Here is a 21614-nt window from a genome sequence, read left to right on the forward strand (position 1 = left end):
TCCTCTGCCGTTCCGTTGAACGAGGGCCACCCGCTCTTTCCTTTTGTCGCCATCCTCTTGTTGATGGTAGGCGTAGCTTTAGCTCTTGTTGGCCTAGCGTCTAGCCACGCGGTGCTCCCGGTGCTAACCTAGCCTATACTTCAGCTAAACTTGCTACCCTTTATTATTTCGCCCCTGCGTGATCTGGGCCCATAACCTGTTGACAGAGTCAGCTATGGGGCGACAATAATATGTTCATGAGGCATGGTTTCTATCTTTAGCCATTAAATGGCGTGGTTTATTTCACAGCAGTAAATGAGACATCCTTCTCTTATGAGAGCGACGGTGGAAGAGACAGAGGGGGAGTCGACATCTCCCTCCACACCTCTATACCTGGCGGCAGCACCAGCAGCTCCGCCTACAGCGCCCTCCCGTGGAAACAGCTATACACAGTTAGACAGCTACTCAGTTACATGCAATCATACATAACCTCCAACCCCAACAGTGCTGTAGCGATGAAGGGGGGAGTACCTTTGCCAAACATCAGACATTACCGGACATTTTAAACTCCCGACTGTACATTTATATTGTGATATTTCTATAAAAAACATTAAAAAAAATATTATTTTTAATAATATTTATTATACATATTTTTTTTAATAGTTACAAATAGTTACCGAGGTCCAGACCTCTGTGACCTCATAGCTGGCTACGGCCAAATTGCGTGTGAGTTTCTCCAAACCGGAGGATACTCCTTGCTCCGTCATGCCTGTGTATAAAGGCACGACGGCAGCACTCACCAAACAATTGCAACCCTATACTACAACTAAACTCAACAAAACAACTAAAACCAACACACCCGTGAAAGCACACAATAAATAAGCAACAGTCTAATTCATAACATTAAACACAACAAGTTAGAAAAAAGGTTAGAGTTTCACTAACCGCATGCAGTCTCCCGCACCTCACTCAAACACGCTCCACACACATGCATGCGCGCAGAGAGAGAGAGAGAGAGAGAGAGAGAGAGAGAGAGAGAGAGAGAGAGAGAGAGAGAGAGAGAGAGAGAGAGAGAGATCTCTTTTATTGTTGTTTTATCACTTTGTTTTTAACCTGGTGTTATCAAAATCACCAAATAAATGTGATTTGACCTCTTCATTCCTCTCCTCCCTCTTGCCCTCCTCCCCTCCACAGGAGTAAGAATGCATTTGGATAGGAATGTGAACATCCCTATCTATGACCTGTCCCTGGTCCGGGGCATCTGGGAGGGGAGGGTGAAGAAATACAGACAGAAGCAGAGGAAGGAAACAGAGAGGGTTGAGAAGAGCGCTCTCAACAAGTAAGATGGTGTTACAAACCTCTATATTCCATACAGTAACTCTTTGTTTTTTCTTCTTCATTATTTACCCACATTTTTTTAGCTGTGACCAGCTGCTCTATAGGTCACTCCGTTGGGTGGTAGGTCAGTCAGTTAGTCAGTTATCTGGTTTTAGAAACATGAGTACATTAACATAGCTATTGATAGGCACATACCGACATGGAAAGTAGCTGAAACTCTTGCATGCAGTCCATCACAGGGTTATTATATCTTTGTATTTGTCATTATTCTTTATTTTTTATTTTGTTTAACTTAACCACTAACGTGCAACGGCCCAGGCCCTTTTTAGGGCGATGTGCCCACCGGCGGAACACGGCACTTTGCGAGCGGCTCTGGTCTGCATTTTATATATAGAATTAAAGCCCTATTTGTGTAACGTTCTGGGTTCCTTGCTTAGGAACCCAGCTGTCTTTCTGGAGCTTTGTCACCTGGTGGTTGGTATTTGCACTTTGGTTGTCACGCCCCATTCCTGATGTGTCACTGATTGGAACTTCCCCTCTGAGCAATTTTATGTTGAATAGACGTTTAAAAGACGTCTAAATGACCCATAGACGTCTAGGCTAAATTCAGTCTAGAGCAGGGGCGTTTTTAGGGTTAGAAAACATTGGGGGCTTCAGCCCAATATACATATACTGTACATACATACACACATATACACCAATAACAAAATAAAAACACAGTTAAGAATCATACACATAAGCAAATAAACAAACAAACAAAACATATGCACAGCCTATGTACAAAAGAAATAAACAGTTCATCTCTAGTCTTTACAGTTTTCTTCAATTGCATAAACACTCAAATCAAAAGTATTACACGATTATCAAAACCTTACACTCAAGGAGCAAAATATAGGCCCAGATTTGCACCCCTACAATGTCAGCCTCACACTTTTTGCAAAACAATACACACAGTGATTTGCAAAACACTAAACACACTTGCATTACATTAGACACAGAATGTCAAATTACCACACATATGAGCCAATTGGTTAAACACAGCCATCAGATGCACAAACACACCATTGCTTAATTGTAGATACACCAATCAGGTTTAAGCATTATAAAAATGCAGCAGGTGAGTTCACCTGTCTTCAACCAAAATGGAAGGAGAGTGAAGTACTGTACACAGAGAACGTGAAAATATACAATACATTCACCAAACACTACACAAGACAACCAATGATGCAGACTGATGAAAATATTAATTTTCTCCCATTTTCCCAAATCAGTCAACATGGAGAATCACAACAAAAAATTATCTTGCCAGATCCAGCTAGGCAAAGAGATAATGTCTAGTATTTTCTGTTTACAGTTTTAAAAAAAAACATTTGTTTTACTGTAATTTTAACCTGTACTGGATACAGTATTTTATGTTTGTCTGATATTTGCTGAGCTTACAGTGTTATGCACATAGTAGCATGAAAACTGGGACATGTATTGTTGTGATTCTCCATGTTGAAATGTTGACTGATTTGGTTATATGGAGAGAACATTTATATTTTCATCAGTCTGCATCATTGATTTGGGTATATGGAGAGAAAATGTTATTTTTTTCATCAGTCTGCATCATTGATTTGGGTATATGTAGATAAATAAATTATATTTTCATTAGTCTACAGCATTGGTCTTGTGTAGTGTTTGGTGAATTTATTGTATATTTGCACATTCTCTGCGTACTTCACTTACAGTACTCTAATCACTGAGAAGTAGAATTGCTAAATGTGTTTTAGGTTAAGTACAGCACTGTGTGTAACCTGGTTCAAACAGAATTAAGTCATATGAAACGTGTGTTTCATATGGTAACAAAATGTAGTTTTTATAAATTAGTGTATGGTTTTGACAAGTGTTTAATTTAGCAAAGGATCTGAGGTGTTCTGATAATTGTGTGTGTGGTTGTGCTAATTGTGTCTTTTGAAACACCGGGCCCCGTTTTCAAAATCATGCTTAGGCAATCGAAAAAAAAAACTGTATTGTGTGTTTCATTATATACATATGTCTTCTCATAAAAAAAAGATTAGATTTTTGGGTCTTTTCCATCCTTTGGTCCGCTTTGCATTCACATCTCAAATGAACCGCAGCAGGGTTCACTTGCAAGAGTGAATGAGCTTTCACACCACCCCAAACCAACCGGACTATCCGAGGAAATGAACCAGGGTTCGATTAAAGCTTATTATAGGACACTGGACATGGGTAGCAGAAGGAGAATAGAACAGAATGTACCCTGCTGTAACCTACCATGCTAACCTGCTTGACTAAAAGGCTAAAAAAGTAACCTGCTTCCTGAGTCTTATTACTACACCTACCTACATACAAAATACTATGTACGTACTACACCTGTAGGATTAAGCAACAGAATCATTATCACACACACATTGTTACACACATTAATACACACATACTGCCAATTATATCAGATACTGAACTAGGCCTAGCTAATGGCTTGTCCCATAAGTGGTTAACACACACACACACACACACACACACACACATACACACACACACACACACACACACACACACACACTGGCAGAGTTCAATCTGGATTTAGTACCACCAGGCGCCCTTGACAGGGCAGCAAAAACTGTGAATGAAATCTACTGTAAGTAGTTACCTTTTTATAATGTAAATTTCTCCGCCATTTTTCATCAGATTGCAACGCCGTTTTTTGCTAGACATTCACACTCACAGAAAGGTAGAGAAACTAACTGCGTTCTATTTTATGGCAATAACATTCAGGTTTGTTCCACCCGTGAGATATGATGAGGGAAAAAAAAGAGAAAGAAAAAACCTTTTTTATTGACGGGGGCTGGCGTGAGCTGGGAAGTGTCGTTTTTTTTTTTCTTTTTTTTTTTAAAGCTCTAGGTCTTTTCTCTCAAAAGACTACACTCAAGTTAGGTTGCGCCAAATCCCCTGGTCAATAAACGCCTTTTTCTGACTCGATGCGCTGAGATTTCTATAAACTCATATTTCACTAATAACACTTAAAATCATTGGTAAACAAACGTAGTGCTGAAAATATACACTTTGACTGCTGTTTTGACAGGGTTAGGGTATTTACTCTTGGCTACATTTGAAAAAGAAACGCAACATTAATTCATACATTCTGTAGAGATGGATTTATGCCGTGATATCAATCTCGGGACCGCTCGGGCTCAAGAGGTTAAAGGGTTTGGAATCCCCCCACCATAGTTTCAAAAATAGGGGCCCCCAGAGCCAAACAACATTACGCATAGATAGGGACCCCAAAAAGCTAGAAATGGCCCTGCACACACACACACACACACACACACACACACACACACACACACACACACACACACACACACAAGCATCTTACACTTGTTGATTGATTGATTGATTGATTGATTGAAAACTTTATTAACAGATTGCAGAATGGGTACAGTACAGTACAGCTCAATACACACAATTGTTAAGGGATGCAGACCAGAGAAAGACTTTCGTCTTGTTTACATCAGGGTCCCCCATTTTCAATTCATCGGGACATACATGACATACAGATAGACAGTACTGCTACATCTATACATTTATGACATACCAGATTTGCAAATACAGTACTGTTTGTGATACAGAAGGAGTCAAGAAAAGGGAGTATATACATTTGACGTAGAAACTGTACATTGGAGGAGGTTGGGTGGGGGGGGTTGGGTACATTGGGATATTGACAACCATACTGGGTAATTTACATTGGAGGAGGTTGGGTGGGGGCCCGGGGGGTTGGGTACATTGGGATATTGACAACCATACTGGGTAATTTACATTGGAGGTGGTTGGGGGGGGGGGGGGGGCACACTGTATAAACAAGTAAAACTGTACATTGAGGGGGGGGGGGAGGAGACACTGTACAAACAAACAAAATTGTACATTGGACAGTTGTTTGTTGTTTGTTCATCTTTGCAGGATCAACCAGCAGTGGCATTACCGGATCTACTGTAAGACCCTGAAGAAGGATGAAGCTAATCTACTGCAGCATTACCTAGAGAGGTCTACACTCACTGATATACAACCACACCAGGACCGAGATATCTCCGGGACAGAACCAGAGGCCCAAGACGACCTGAGCAGGTTCATCTTCCAGCTAGATGGAGACAAGTGGACGGTAGGAACATGAACATGAATGAATAAAACTGACACAAACACACACACAAACACACACACGCATCTACATTTGCACTGCACACACACACAACTTAGACAGTACTACAATGGGTATTGCAAGCTGTATCACTGTAATGTTCTTTTGATATACATACTTATACATGTAACTTACGGGGCCCAAGTTATCGGGTACCTTCACAAATCATGTTTGCAGCCGATGTCATCATCCCCTCCCTGAAACAATAGAGTAATGGTCACGAGGAATGAAGACACGACCTGTACGTTGTGGTCCACATCTCCTCTCTGAGTTTTATTACAAAAACCTCAGAATAAAACATAATTTATCAAAACTTCATATATACAACATTTACATCTGTTAGTCTGCTTCAGTGCCTCTGGTCATCACTTTCAATGGTTATCACAATATTTACTTAAATCATATACTTTCATTTACATTTCTCCTTTGTTTTAATATCAATGGTTGTCAAAATATTCACTTACTTCATAAGCGACATATACACATTTCTCTTTGGTTTCAGTGTCTTTGCTGCAATACCGATAACGTTCACTCTTCAGTTCAGTTCAGAGTTTTTATTTGCCACATGGAATCATACAATCAGAGTTTCTTCATTACACAATCATAAATATCATTCCATGGACAAAAGGAGCAGGAAGAAGAATAAATCTTATAGTTACCTGCCCCTTATTCCTAAACTAAACAATTTACTTAATGTTCGGCGTACAACCTAATTTACACAAATAATCATTTATATCATTATACAAGAAACACACAATCCACAGTTAAACAAGAAAAAATTTTATAATAATAATAAAGAATAAAGAATAAAAGAAAGAGAAGGGGAAAAAAAGAAAATATCTCACTATTCAGATCACATTTGATTTTCATACTGACTAAATATTTATTTAAAAAAGAAATTGAATTGATAAACACTATTACATCCCTTAAGCTCGCTATGGAGAGAGTTCCACAACTTTACACCAATAACTGAAGGACACGTGTGGTACGTGCAAACTGATGTTTAAAATTGTATTTTCTCCTACTAAACTCACTTTCTAAATGAAAAAGATTTTGTAGTTTTTCTGGCAGTGTATTATTTCTTGCCCTAAACATAATTAACATTGTTTGAAACTTAACCATGTCTTCAAGTTTAATTATTCTAGATTTAATAAATAATGTATTTGTGTGTTCTCGATAACTCACTTTATGTGTGATTCTTACAGCCCTCTTCTGTAGTATATATAATGGTTTTATATTGGTCCCATAAGTATTCCCCCATACTTACACAATAGGTGAGATGAGTGAACAGTAGAGTGTTCTCATTGCCTCATACTCTAACAAATCCTTTACTTTATTCATAACAAAAATACTCTTGGACATTTTTTTTTTAACGTGTGCTATGTGCGATTTCCATGTTAATTTATCATCCATAATCACACAAAGAAAACGAAATTCATTAACTCTCTCTATATCAACTCAATCTATGTTCAGTACTATATTTTCATCTAGTTTTCGATTGCCAAAAATCATAAATTTTGTTTTTTTCAGATTCAGTGATAGCTTATTTACATCAAACCATTTCTTTAGCTTTGTAATTTCATACACAATATATTCAGCTAGTTCCTTTAAATTATTTCCAGAGCAAAAAAAATTGGTATCATCAGCAAACAAGACAAACTGTAATCGTTTTGAAACATCACAAATATCATTAATATATAAAAGAAAGAGTTTGGGCCCCAAAACCGAACCTTGCGGTACCCCACATTCAATTTTCATGAGCTCAGATTTGACATCTGCCAACTGCACATATTGTGGAGATAACTACTCAACCATTCTAGAACCATTCCTCTCACACCATATGAACGTAATTTAGAAATTAGAATATTATGATTTAAGGTATCAAATGCCTTTTTAAAATCAATAAACACCCCTATTGTTAATTTCCTTTTATCTGTTGCTGTTGTTATTTCTTCAATAATATTCATTAAGGCAGTCGCTGTTGATCTGTTTTGCCTAAAGCCATACTGGCTTTCCTAATAGACAGTCTCCTCCCCACCGCATGTATATATTCCCTCCCCGCCGTATGTATATTCCCCTCCCACCCACCCACCCCCTCCTAATGTACAGTCCCCTCCCCATCATATGTATATACTCTGTCAGGATCTAGGGGTAACAGTACTGTATATTTGAATACCGCCTATGTCACAAATGTATCAGTACTAAATACCTATATGTCCCTATGCCATAAATGTCATGTATGTTATGTATGTCATAAATGTCTATATGAATTGAAAATGGGGGACCCTGATGGAAACAAGACAAACGTCTTTCTCAGGTCTGCATCCCCTTAACAATTGTATGTATTGAGCCGTACTGTATTGTACCCATTCTGCAATCTGTTAAATAAAGTTTTCATTCATTCATTCATTCAGCAGTTTGTTCTTTTCCACAAAACCATCTAACTTATGCGAAAACAGATTATGTACTGTAATTGGTTTGTCATGACAAACAAATAAAATATCGCGTCGTTCTATATGAATTTAAAATGGGGGACCCTGATGTAAACAAGACAAATGTCTTTCTCAGGTCTGCATCCCCTTAACAATTGTGTGTATTGAGCCGTACTGTATTGTACCCATTCTGCAATCTGTTAAATAAAGTTTTCATTCATTCATTCATTCAGTCAATACTTCCATGCGTATAAATTGAGGAAGCGAGCGAGTCCGCGGCCGCTCTCTGCCGCACGCGGCAGCGGCAGAGCGGTGGATAGGGGGGCGGGTCACGTGGGGGTCGCGGCCAATCAGAGGAACCAGGAAACCGAATTCCGTTGCGGAAGCGATACACGCGTCCCTGTTAGATAGAAATGCCGTTTTGGCAGGAAACGTTTTGGCCCTACTGAAAACGCTAAATTGTGTTTCTGTTTTGGAAAAACGCCAAAAACTTGCCGACGTGTCGTGTAATCTGCGCGGAGTCGTTGTTGCTCAACGCCCATGCGCAGTAGATACCCACATCTGCATGCCCTCACCAACGTCCGGTGACAACAGAGCTATAGCTGCAGCTACCATGTGTTGTCAGGTTATTGTTATAAGGACCCCAGTCCAAGCTACAACAGTCTGCATTCCCTTAACAATTGTTTGTATTGAGCCGTATTGTATTGTACCCATTCTGCAATATGTTAAATAAAGTTTACATCCATTCATTCTGCTAGCATTAACGATTGCATGAGCAGCTGGCTAACGTGAGCTAACGTTAGATACCAGACCCTGTTAGCTCAGAGCCCCTCTTTCAACATAACAAGCATTAAACAAAATGGCCCAGTCATCTATTCACTTTTGTTTAATACATGAGGCGTTGTCTCTAATGTTATCTAGCTACTGATAGCTCCCGATATCATCCTGGTGCTGGCTGGCTAACTAACGTTAGCTGCTAGCCACAATGCTATACTGTTATACTGGCATATTCCATTCACATTAGCATGTAGCTAACAACATCAGCGATCTTTTTTGAGACTAAACTATCCGCTCTTGGTGGTCACTTGTGTTGATGTTAGTTTTGTTTCATCAACAAATCATCAACAAATGAGGCAGAACACACAGTGAATGTATCCGTTTTTGTTTATTGCACTTTATTTCTTGCTGAAAAATAATGCTTCATTGGCTAAAATGGCTCGCGGAGGCATTTAAAGATGGTGGCTTTTGAGATTTTGAACAGGATGTGGAGTGTCCTCATTCAAGTTCTGTTCATGTTCGCCACCTACTGCCACCTACTGCTTTGGCATTGTACTACATCACTGTGCTCAGGTGACGAAACGAAAGTGCTCAGGTTGCAAAACGAATGTCTGACTCGCCTACTGCTACGTTGCGACCTGGAAAAGCGAAACTCATCTTCAAAACGAAACAAAAACATCAGTCAGTCTAAGCACTTTCGAGAACTGTGAGAGCAATGACACTGCTCTACACGTGCATGTGTGGGTTTTCCTTATAACTGACAGTGTAAGATCACACCTTTGAAGGAGGGAGTGAGGGAAAGTGGTAGAGGGGGAGAGATGATAGAGAGAGATGAGAGAGAGAGTGAAGAAGGGAGAGAGATGGAGAGTCGATAGAGAAAGAGAGAGAGAGGGAGAGAGATGAGGGAGAGAGAGAAGTAGAGAGGACGCAGGAGGGAGAGAGATGGAGAGGTGATAGAGAAAGAGAGAGAGGGAGAGAGATGAGAGGTGATAGAGAAAGAGAGAGAGGGAGAGGGTCGTCTGTCATCAGACAGCAGGTGAAAGAGAGAGAGGGGGGAGAGGTGAGGTTGAGATGGGGGAGAGAGAGAGAAGCAGAGAGAACGAAGGAGGGAGAGAGATGAGGGAGAGAGAGAGAAGTGAAGAGAGAGGGTCGTCTTTCATCAGACAGCAGGTGAAAGAGAGAGAGGGGGAGATGAGGGAGAGATGGGGAGAGAGAGAGAAGCAGAGAGAGAGCGAAGGAGGGAGAGAGATGAGAGAGGTGATAAAGAGAGAGAAAGCAATCTGTCCCCTCAGACAGCCTATGAGAGGGAGTGCGAGAGAGAGATGAGAGAGAGGGATGGATAAGTGATAAAGAGAGAGAGAGGAGGAGCTGAGGGAGAGCGATGAAGAGTAGAGAGACAGAGGGGTGACAAAGAAAGAGAGATGGAGAGGTGATAAATAAAGAGAGCAATCTGTCCTCAGACAGCCTATGAGAGGAAGTGCGGGAGAGAGATGAGAGAGAGAGACCTGCCTGCCTGCTTGCCGTCAAAAAGTGGATGTCGCAAAACTTTCTACTCCTTAATGCAGACAAAAAAGATGTTAATTGTTGGCCCCCAAACCACAGAGGCCTATTTCAGGACATCTTCCTCAACTTTGATACTTGTCATGTATCCCAGAGCCAGGGCCGCCTCAGGGGGTGTGCGAGCAGTGCGGTCGCACAGGGCCTCGCTGGAAGGGCCACGCTCAAATCTGATCTCAGGAAAATTTGGGGACTCGCGCTCGCAGCCCTAATATGTCTTAAATGGGCAGAAATCTGCCTAAGAGGACATTTTTGGTCGTAAATTCGTTCGGGAATGAGACCCATTAATCTAAAGGTCAGTCCCCGACCAGGTGAGATCAGGGTAGGTTGTTCATCACAGACCTAAAATCTAGTTTTGCTTATATGCTTATATATTTCACATTAGACACGTTTGTAGAATGTTCCTGGCTCTGCGGCTCTGCACTATTCTCTATTGGAGCTCTGGGGCTCTGCAGATTGGTTTCAAGAAGGGAGGGGTTACATCATGTGTATGCCGGCGTGCGTCAGCTGCGTTTGACTATTTCGCGCGTGCAGCTTTGGAGGTTATGCTTAGTTATGCCAGCCAAAACGAAGAGGACGGTCATTCGGCAGATGGACTGAAGATGAAAGTTGTTGCATGTTAGACAGTTCAGTCAGGCTAGCCATCCCGGCTAAAGGCAGGGACAGCTAGTTAGCTTTAGCTACGTTATAATATTGAGTGCTAACGTGTGGTTCAGTCGGGATAGCCATGATGATGTCGGCTAGTAGCTAGCTTAGCTAAAGGCTAACTAGCGTTAGCTAACCTAGAGAGAGCGCGTGCAGCATTGTTATGCCAAGATGAAGAGGACGGTCATTCGGCAGATGAACTTCGTCAACTCCACGCGGTTGTCTCCATCCTCTTGGACGTTTGGTGAGTTTTGAATGCACTCTATTATATTCCCGCCGTGGATATATCTCTCTCTCGGGAGCCAAACGGGCCGGCTAGCTGTTGTAGTAGCTAACGGTGTGTGGCCTGGTGTCAGCACCTGGTGCGAGGGAGGTGAGCTTGGTGTTTCATTATGAGAATATCTCCATGCTCAAGTCGGCTATAGTCCGCGAGGGACTTGTTGCCGGCACCGCTATGGTAAACACCACTCTGTAGTGGGACGTGTATTGCCTTCTTTTTCACTTCCCTCTTCGGATGAGAAGAGGAAAACACAGCGGCTGTCTGAAGTGTTGGCCTGTATTGCTTTTCTCACGTTGTACAGTTTTTCAGTGGTAACCGCATAGCTTGCTTCTGCGTTAGCTAGTGGTTAGCGATAGCCGGGTTGAGCTAACTGTTAGCCAGTTAGCTGTTTAGCTACAACGTTAGCTGCTCGTTTTCGCTCGGCTGGGAACGTTAGCTTGATGCTATCAGTTAGCCTAGAGTTAGCTGTTAGCTTGTGCTACGACCATTGACATTAGCCGTGAGAATAGCAGGCCCTGGCACTCTGACTACGACATCATCTTTGACAGAAGATGTAGTCGGGCCTGCACCATGACAAGGCTCCGGCCATAGCTTCTTTTTGTCCCGCCAGCGAGAGGCCTTTCGTCAACGTGGAGACCTGTGTTGCGGCCTTTCGCCCTGCGTTCCTTGGTGCAGGTAAGATGTCCATTGGACATTACCCCACTCTTCCTTCCTTCCCCTCCCGAATGTTTTGTTAATAACGATGTTTTTTTCCAGGCAAAACATATGTTACTTCACAACATTTGGAGATACGACATGTGCTGTGTGTGAATTGTCTTGGTCGTTTGTGTAGCTTGGGTAGCGTTGGCCAAAGCTGTGTGTGGCCTGGTGTCAGTACCTAGCTACTCTATTTGCAGTTAGCCTATTTAGCTGATGTCGGCCATTGGCTCCTTGCTACTTTGTTTTCTCTGGTATAGACCCTCTTCTCTTTGGATTTAAGTGTTGATATTTGTCCTTTTGGATCTATGTATATTCATGTTGCCTTTGTGAAGTTATCTTTTCCTTCTGTTTTGTTCTTCCATTAAAAGTTGAATGTCCTTTAGGGGCTCATCTTTGCTTATCTCTCTCATACATGCTCTCTCTCTAACACACACACACACACAGACATGCTCTCTCTCTCTAACACACAAACACACATGCTCTCTCTCTCTCTCTCTTTCTAACACACAGACATGCTCTATATCTCTCTCTAACACACAAAATGACATGCTCTCTCTCTATATATTTCTCTCTCTTTCTAACACAAACAGACATGCTCTCTCTCTATCTCTCTCTCTCTGGCCTTGCTCTGGTGGAGGGTCAGGGGCATTGCCGGGTCTGTGCAGCGATAACACTGTATATTGACTGTAGAACGGGAGCTCTCTCTCGCTCTCTCTCTTGCTATATGTTGACTGTATCATGCCCAGCCTCGGGCAGCGCTATTATTTAAGAATATGTTGACTGTATGAAAAAAATAATAATTATTTACCTTTTAGGGGGGGGGGCCTCGCGTTTAAATCTCGCACAAGGCCTCGCATTTCTCCCAGGCGGCCCTGCCCAGAGCTCCACCATAAAAAACCTCTAAGTAATTTTTGATTCCTCACTCTCATTTAATGCACATATAAAGAAATTCACCAAAATTGCCTTCTTCCATCTTCGTAATATCGCAAAAATTCGCCCCATTTTAACTCTGGCTGATGCTGAAACCCTGATTCATGCTTTTGTCTCATCACGTCTGGACTACTGTAATGCACTTTTTTCAGGCCTACTAATTCAAGCATCAAAAATCTTCAACTCGTGCAAAATGCGGCTGCACGGATACTAACTAGAACTAGAAAATGTGATCACATCACACCAGTTTTGTCCGCCCTACACTGGCTTCCTATTCAAGCCCGATCTGACTTTAAAGTGCTACTCCTCACCTACAACATTTTAAATGGGCTTGCACCGCTCTATCCAGGGCCGGACTGGGGAAATAATTCATACCGGGAGATATAGCGCGAAATATAGCCCAAATCAGGCCACTTTTTAAGCGGGGGTCTGGGGGTCCCCCACCAGGACATTTTTTGTTACAAAGACTTAATTTCCTGCATTCTGGTGCATTTTAGTGCATGTGAATCACAAACTAATGAGCCAACAATTGCTTAGTACAATGTACTGCAATTCTTAAAAATATTCAATTTAAAAAACAATCTTAAATTGTATTTAACACTGTATTTTGTATTTTGTTTTGTTTTGTTTTTTTGTTTTCTGTTTCTTTGCTTGCATGTAATTTTAGCCATCTTAATTGTTAGTTTCATTGTGTATTGTATGTTGAGTACTGGCTTTTAATAATTCTGTTTTGCAATAATTGTTTTTGTATGTTTTTTGTGTGGACCCCAGGAAGACTAGCTGGTTGCCATGGCAACAGCTAATGGGGATCCGTAATAAAATCAAATAAAATCAAATCAAATACTGTTATGGACCTCAAATAAAACGGTTGTGGCACTAGCAATGCTACTCTCTCCACCTTCAAAAAGAAAAAAGCAAGAGCACAACATATTTTTCTATTTACTATTATAATACAGTTAACCACTCTCTCCTGTAAGGGCCTTTCTTTTTCTTTGTTTTATCCCTCTCTCCTCCACCCTTTCTCTTTCTTCCACTGTCCATCTTGACATCAACGTTAATTGACTTTCGCTCTACTGTATCTCTCCCGAGTCCCTCACTACCTGGCTCACTGCCTGGCTGTTATTCTGCATCTGAGTGCCGTCTGCCATTCCATTCGCCGCCTCCGCTGTCAATCAGTTGTATCGCCTGGTCCCGCCTCCACCAATCACAAGCGGCAGCACGGCTCCATTGTGTGTGTGTGATCCGCGTGAGGGAGAGAGAGAGTCAGATAGTTCTCCAACTCTGTCGCAGACAGTGAAATCCTGGTTGTTCCCCACCCATCTAGGTTATCTAACTATCGCGCCGCGCCGCCACAACTAGAAACAATGGCCTGGCAAAAAAAGTAAAAATAATAATAATTTTTTTTTTTTTTTTTTTTTTTTTTTTTATATATGTAATTTTTTTTTTAACTGTGCAGGCCAGGCCACCCGATGGCCAGTCCGGGCCTGGCTCTATCTATCCAATCTCATCTCCCGATACTCGCCCGCTCGTGCTCTGTGCTCACAAAATGCGGAGCTTCTATCGATTCCTAGGGTTAAAAAGAAATCCACCAGCCTCAGAGCCTTTGTCTACTGTGCTCCCTACCTGTGGAACAAATGACCTGCCGTCGTCAGGGACGCCTGCTCTGTCGAAGCTTTTAAATCCCTGCTTAAGACCCATCTTTTCTCTCTCTCCTTCAACCTACCCTGATCTCACCTGGTCGGGGACTGACCTTTAGATTAATGGGTCTCATTCCCGAACGAATTTACGACCAAAAATTTCCTCTTAGGCAGATTTCTGCCCATTTAAGACATATTAGGGCTGCGAGCGCGAGTCCCCAAATTTTCCTGAGATCAGATTTGAGCGTGGCTGAGAGCAAATTTAAGAGTGCTGAGGAGCACTCTTATGATTGATTGACTAATTGAAATTTTTATTAACTTGACAGACTGTGTTCTCATAGTGATTCCTTCATGTCAACGCTACAGGCCTCCTTGGAATTAATTACTTAATCATAATTAAAATAAATATGACTATATTTGTACGATAAGAAATTACATTATTTGATGTCGGAAAAATAAATAATAGCACTACACACACTGCAAATGACTTGGAATAAATAAATACATCAGCTACATAATTCTGTTATCATTTTATTGTTGTTCTTATTTATAGTTTGGGACATTTGCTTATTGTATACATTATAAGAGCCAGTGGATAAACATTCCACTGCTCATCTTACCGGTATGATGTTGCGTGTGACAAATAAACCTGACCTTGCAGGTGCACTTGAACAGCAATCATGTACATTGAACCCTGGCATCCAATTAACAGTGATTAATCGCGCTATGCTTAAATGGTCAACTCTGCACCCTGCTTACACACACAATTATGGGTAACGTCCAGAATAATCACGCTCGATACGAACGCGCAATGAGGAGGGAGCGCCAGTACAGGCCCCCCCTTGAATGGCCCTTCTAAGGTTTCTCTCCTCCACACTGCCTGTGGTGCATTTTTTCCTATTGCTAGTGTAGCAGGGTGGATTATCCCTGCTTCGTGGGAACTGTGGTGCACGGTCACTAGGTAGCGAGACACAGTAGCACTCTGGCCAGCTGCACCTCCGTCTTTGGGGTCCGGAGCGTCAACTGGAGGCTGGCAGTGGGAGTGTATGAGGCCCAGGATTTACAAACCTGGTCCGGTACTCTGGTCTTCCTCCCTCTCTCTTGGGCAGTCAGCAGTACTCCCCAACACACCCTCACCCTCCACAATTGTCTCCTTAGCCCCCCCACCCCTAATGACTGGATGGTAAAGAAATAACTTGGTTCCCCCGCAAGCAGTACCCTCCCTCAGTAACACCAGAAACCTTACAGTGGGAAATGGAATGTTGAATAGGAAGGGGTTAATAATGGATATATTACCCGCATCAAAGGGTTAGGGTTAGGCTCAATAAAGACACACACACAGTGCTCCCGTTCTGGATGAGTGTTATTGTAACGTGGCCTAGTTACAACAATGCTACGTCTGGTGATTATTGCAGCATGGGTATCAACACACAATGATTACACTGGCATAAATCAATTATATAATTACACCCAGGCACCAAGTGCTCTCACGGTACCCAGACTAAGTGCTGCCCACGTCTGGGCTGAACACAGTATCTACCTTCTCTAAGGGATTACATATACTGCTCCAGGTCGGTAATATGGGGAAGGAAGGGGGAACATAGGGGAGGCAAATAGAAGGATTCACTGAACGGGAAATATTATGAAACACACACCTTATCACGCTCAAAGAAAAGGAATGAAACAAAAGAGTGAGCCCACAAAATACCAGTAAAGTCCTATCTTAATGCCGGCATATATTGTTCGGGGTACCCCTATGGAATGGTAGTAGCAACGTTACTTTCGCCCGCAGGCTGCACCACACTGTGTATTGTATAAGGAATCGGGAGCATCAATGCTCATTTGTACTCATCCGAAATGGCCGCCTCGCCACTCCACTGTTGTCCGGGAGGCAAGATGGCGTTGAACGCTCTCGGCTAGGATGTTAGCAGGCGGAGCTGGGCAGAGAGGCAGCGCCGGCTGAGAGCGTGTGCTGAGCGATGACGACCCCTGCTGGATGGGAGGAACTCCCGTAAGCCGCAGGCAGCCTGGTGCAGGTCTGAGTGAAGTCCGCCGGAGCAGGCTGAATGCAGGCAGCCGGGTGCAGGTCTGGTCGAAGTCAGCCGGAGCAGAATGGTTGTTGGCCCACGCTCGTCCTGGTGCGCGCACTCTATACCGCACACTGTAACTACTATAACTCGGTGGTTAAAGACTTGGATACTTGGTTAACCGTACGTTACTTATACCGCACACAGTAACTATCATAACCCGATTGCTAGTGCCTGGCTCTGCACTAATTGTTCGTATACTATCGCTGGTACTGCTAGGATATCGTGTCCACTAGCCAGTACTTGTTATCACCCGTTGCTATCTCACGGGGCCCTCTGGCATAACGTCAGCAACAGGGCTCTCCAGAGCCCCCGTTAGCTGCGACTACTCGTTGTCCAAGTTCACTGCCGAAGAGGACGGCTTCCGCTTGCCTCCTCCATATATCACCTCCCAACTCTCTCCGCCACTCTCTGCCTGCTACCGCCCCCTGCTGGTCCCGCCTGCCAGTCACAAGGGGAGACGCATTGTAGAATATGATCCAGTACTGTCATTTATAATCCATATTCCAGTGCTCTTATGAAGGGGACGCTTGTGTCATTGTTCGTGTGAGTATCAATGAAACTAGTTAGAATGTCTTTGTGTACAAAAGGGATATAAAACACCAGTCAGCAGTCCTGAATAATATACAATATTTTTCAGACTGCTACACTAGGTTTTAGTGAGTTTTTCCTTACCTTCGCGTGGGGTATGTCTGGGAGTGTTTGCATTCATTCATTTATTTTGCATTTATTTTCAATTTGTTGGACCTTATGGTGTTCTTGTTTTGTTCTTGACTTATTGTTATGTTTCTTCTTGACCTGTTTAAAGAAGACGTGTCCGGCCCATGGGGACATTAACGTGTGTTGTCGGGCCTTACAAATCAATTTGATTTGATTTGATTTGATTTGTGATAAAGAGAGAGAGAGAGGGGAAGCTGAGGGAGAGCGATGAAGAGTAGAGAGACAGAGAGGTGATAAACAAAGAGAGAGAGGGGGGAGAGCTGGGAGAAAGAGAGAGGAGTAGGGAGACAGAGAGGTGATCTAACCATATTTCTCCTTTGGTGACTGGAGTCTTTGCCACCTGTATAACAGTACTAGTAGTGCCAGTACTATCACATGGTACCATTGAAACAACTGGCCGTCACACGTCACAAATCCCACTAGTTCAATGAACACCATAGATAAACATACTTTTACCATTAAACTTACTTGTCGTAGTTTAAGACTGCTCTTAAACTTCATGGGAAATATTCCTTTACCTGAATTATTAGCTCTAACCAAACTTTACAAAATTGCGTCTCATTAGGGGGAGAGGGCAGAAACCGTCACCTTAGGGGGACCTGGCGCATCACCTGAACTAATTTCCGCCCTTCACTTCCTGTATAACCTATTCTCCTCCTCACAGTAAATGTGAACTTAGTTAATTATATTAGCGTGCAGCTGGCAACATGAAGTCTACCACAATTCTTCTAATGATAATTAGATATAAACAATTGCAAAAATTACACAAGATATGCACATTATTCTTGAGAGTACCACATATACATAATAGTAACATATTACTATTACTCTTACCTACTATGCCACTCCATTATAACCTGGCAAGCTCGCTTTTCATGCCAATATTTTTTCTTTCAATCTTTGACTTTGAGAGAAAATCCACTCCCTTGACTGTAATTGAGAGTGAATCGATCCCTTAAAAATATTAATAACAAAATAAATTGATCCCAACCCTGTGGCCAACCCTCCGTTTGTCATCTGTTCTGGTCTCAGGACTTTCCCGACGACCTGCAGTGGATGACCCATCTTAAAGAATGGCACATCATGAAGACGAAGATCTGGCGGCTGCCCGACTACCTGGCCATGTTCACTGAACTCACAGTGCTGGAGATCCCCAAGAACGTCATCACGGAGCTCCCTCCAGAGATCGGTAGGTCCAGGTGTAAAGTGTAGGTCCGGGTGTAGGGTGTAGGTCCAGGTGTAGGTCCAGGTGTAGGTCCGGGTGTAGGGTGTAGGTCCAGGTCCAGGTGTTGGTCCAGGTGTTGGTCCAGGTGTTGGTCCAGGTGTAGGTCCAGGTGTAGGTCCAGGTGTTGGTCCAGGTGTAGGGTGTAGGTCCAGGTGTAGGTCCAGGTGTTGGTCCAGGTGTAGGGTGTAGGTCCAGGTGTAGGTCCAGGTGAAGGTCCAGGTGTAGGTCCAGGTGTAGGTGCTGAACTGCTGATCCGAATGTATAGGTAAGAACTAGGGATGTCCCGATCCGATCACGTGATCGGGATCGAGGGCCGATCACGTGATTTTCAGAAGATCGGGATCAAAAAAAATATCATTTTTTTTTTTTGCTTTTTTTATTTTATTCAACAAACATAATAATAATAACTTTATTTGTATAGCACTTTTCATACAGAGGTTGCAGTTCAAAGTGCTTCACAACAGTAAAAAATACAGGCATAAGCGAGCATAAAAAGATAGACGGGTAGAATCACAGTGTTTCACATTAGGATCTAGCATCCCAATAGGCTCTCCGCTTACAGTTTTCAGTAACACAAATAGTAAAAATAGTTTAAAATGATTCAGTTTAAAAATAGTCAAAAAATTATAAAATAGAACGGACATAAAAAATACAGGCATGAGCGAGCATAGCAAGATATGGCAAATCACAGTGTTTCACATTAGGATCTAGCATCCTAATAGGCTCTCTATTCAGTAATACTCCTGTAGTTCATGAACAAATAATCACAGTGTTTCACATTTGGATCTAGCAAATAATAAGAATAAAATGATTCAGTTTAAAAATAGTCATAAATAATCAGTGTTTCACATTTGGATCTAGCAAATAATAAGAATAGTTTAAAATGATTCAGTTTAAAAATAGTCATCAGTAAGAAGTAAAAAGTGCAATAACCGACACATGAATTTGATAGGCAGTGTAAAAGAGTAGGCAGGGTAAGAATAAATACAAGTTGTGTCAGGATATCCCTGATGTTTCCTCTTGCCACTAGGTGGTAGCAGATATCTATCAGTGAAATGCCTGAGCAAAGAGATAGGTTTTAAGCTGTCTTTTAAAGATGTCTAGCGAGTTGGCTTCCCTGATGTTTTGGGGTAGTTTGTTCCATAGTTTTGGGGCATAGTTGATAAAGGCTGCATTACCGATCCTCTTTTGACTGCTTCTGGGAGCCTCTAGTAGTCCAGCAGCTGATGATCGCAGTGTTCTTGCTGGTGTGTAATTTATTAGAGTGTTGGCGATGTAGCTAGGTCCCTGTCCATTTAGAGCTTTGTATGTAAGGAGAAGGACCTTAAAGTCAATTCTAAATGTTACAGGAAGCCAGTGTAAAGCGGCTAGGACTGGACTAATGTGCTCTCTCCTTTTGGTTCTAGTTAGCAGTCGGGCTGCAGAGTTTTGGATTAGCTGAAGCCTCTCTGTGGTTTTCTTAGGGAGACCTGTGAAAAGTGCATTACAGTAGTCTAACCGGCTAGATATGAATGCATGAATTAGCTTCTCAGCATCGTTCTGATTAATAAATGGTCGTACTTTTTCTATATTTCTGAGATGGAAGAACGATGTTTTCGTCACTTTGCTAATATGAGAATTGAAGTTCAGTTCTGAATCTATGATAACCCCAAGACTAGTGACCTCAGATTTGATCCAAGGGGTTAGTCCCCCCAGGTTCTTTATTAATGTTTCTTTTTTAGTTTTGGAGCCGATAATTAGAATTTCAGTTTTGTTCTCGTTTAGTTTCAGGAAGTTCTTACTCATCCATTTATTTATTGCCAGTAAGCAGTCTGTAATGGAGCTAATCGCTGTATCATTTGGTTCGGCAGATATGTACAGTTGTGTATCATCCGCATAGCTATGGAAATCTACATTATGTTCTCTGATGATATCACCCAGCGGTAACATGTAAAGGGAGAAGAGTAAAGGACCTAAGCAACTCCCTTGTGCAACTCCATAGTTGTTGTCGTATATATCAGACATGTGATCTCCTAGTTTAACATAGAATTTCCTCCCTCTGATGTATGTTTTAAACCAGCCCAGCACATGGTCTGAGAAACCGACATGGTTTTCAAGACGATCGATTAGAATATCGTGATCGATTGTATCAAATGCTGCACTGAGATCTAACAGGATAAGGATGGAGATCTTATTCTCGTCAGAGTTTAGTCTGAGGTCACTGATTATTTTGGTGAGGGCAGTTTCAGTGCTGTGATATTTTCTGAATCCTGACTGAAATTCTTCTAAGATGTTGTTTTCTTCAAGAAAGGAATTTATTTGAACTGAAACTATCTTTTCAAGTACTTTACTAATGAATGGTAGGTTGGATATTGGACGATAATTTGCCATTTCATTACTATCCAAGTTAGGTTTTTTTAGTAATGGCTTTACAACTGCTGTTTTAAAGGCATCCGGGAAAATACCAGTCCTAAGGGAAGTGTTTATGATATCTAGCACAGGGCTTGAAACACTATTAAATACCCGTTTGAAGAAAGCTGTAGGTATAGGGTCAATGTCTGAGGTGGAGGAGTTACATTCTGAGACAGTTTTGCAGAGTACATCTAATGTGATGCATGTGAAACTTCTCATGGTTACATTGCACGGTTTGCCGCAATCAACTTTATTTCCATCATGAGTAATGCTGGCCCTGATCAAGGTTATTTTGTTGTTAAAGAATAGTGCAAGTTCTTCACATTTAATCGTTGATGACTGAGGAGGTGTAGGGGCAGTGTTGAGTAGTACATTAATAGTGGAAAAGAGGATTCTGGAGTTTCCAGCATTTTCTGTAATGATTTTAGAGAAGTAATCTTTCCTTGCTAAGCGGATGGTTTTATTATAAGCAGTTAAAGCATCTTTGTTATATCACAGCATATGGTGGTTTTTGTTTTTCTCCATTTTCGCTCCGCTGCACGACATTTCCTTTTTTCTTTGTTGACCGTATTATAGTTTAACCAGGGCGAGGCTCTAGTTTTCTTCTTTTTCGTTTTTAATGGGGCGACAGAATTTAATATAGATGACATTGCATCATTGAGATTTTCTACCATTTCATTTAGAGAGCTGTCATGATTGTGTGGTTCATGTAGTCTGATAAG

General features: G+C 42.0%; 1 protein-coding gene across 1 annotated transcript in view; it reads left to right on the forward strand.

The window, feature by feature from the left end:
* Positions 1-1181: 1181 nt before the first annotated feature.
* Positions 1182-21614, forward strand: part of lrrc2 (leucine rich repeat containing 2) — a gene marked incomplete at its 5' end in the record, with an annotated part of 32640 nt that continues 12207 nt past the window's right edge. Inside the window, 3 exons of the mRNA XM_084317893.1 lie at positions 1182-1318; positions 5278-5476; positions 18309-18465. Of these exons, the coding sequence (XP_084174019.1) occupies positions 1182-1318; positions 5278-5476; positions 18309-18465 (493 nt within the window). The remainder of the gene's footprint in view (positions 1319-5277; positions 5477-18308; positions 18466-21614) is intronic.

The sequence above is a fragment of the Notolepis coatsorum genome (assembly GCF_963971535.1).
Source record: "Notolepis coatsorum genome assembly, chromosome: 1".
In the NCBI taxonomy this organism is placed as follows: Eukaryota; Metazoa; Chordata; class Actinopteri; order Aulopiformes; family Paralepididae; genus Notolepis; species Notolepis coatsorum.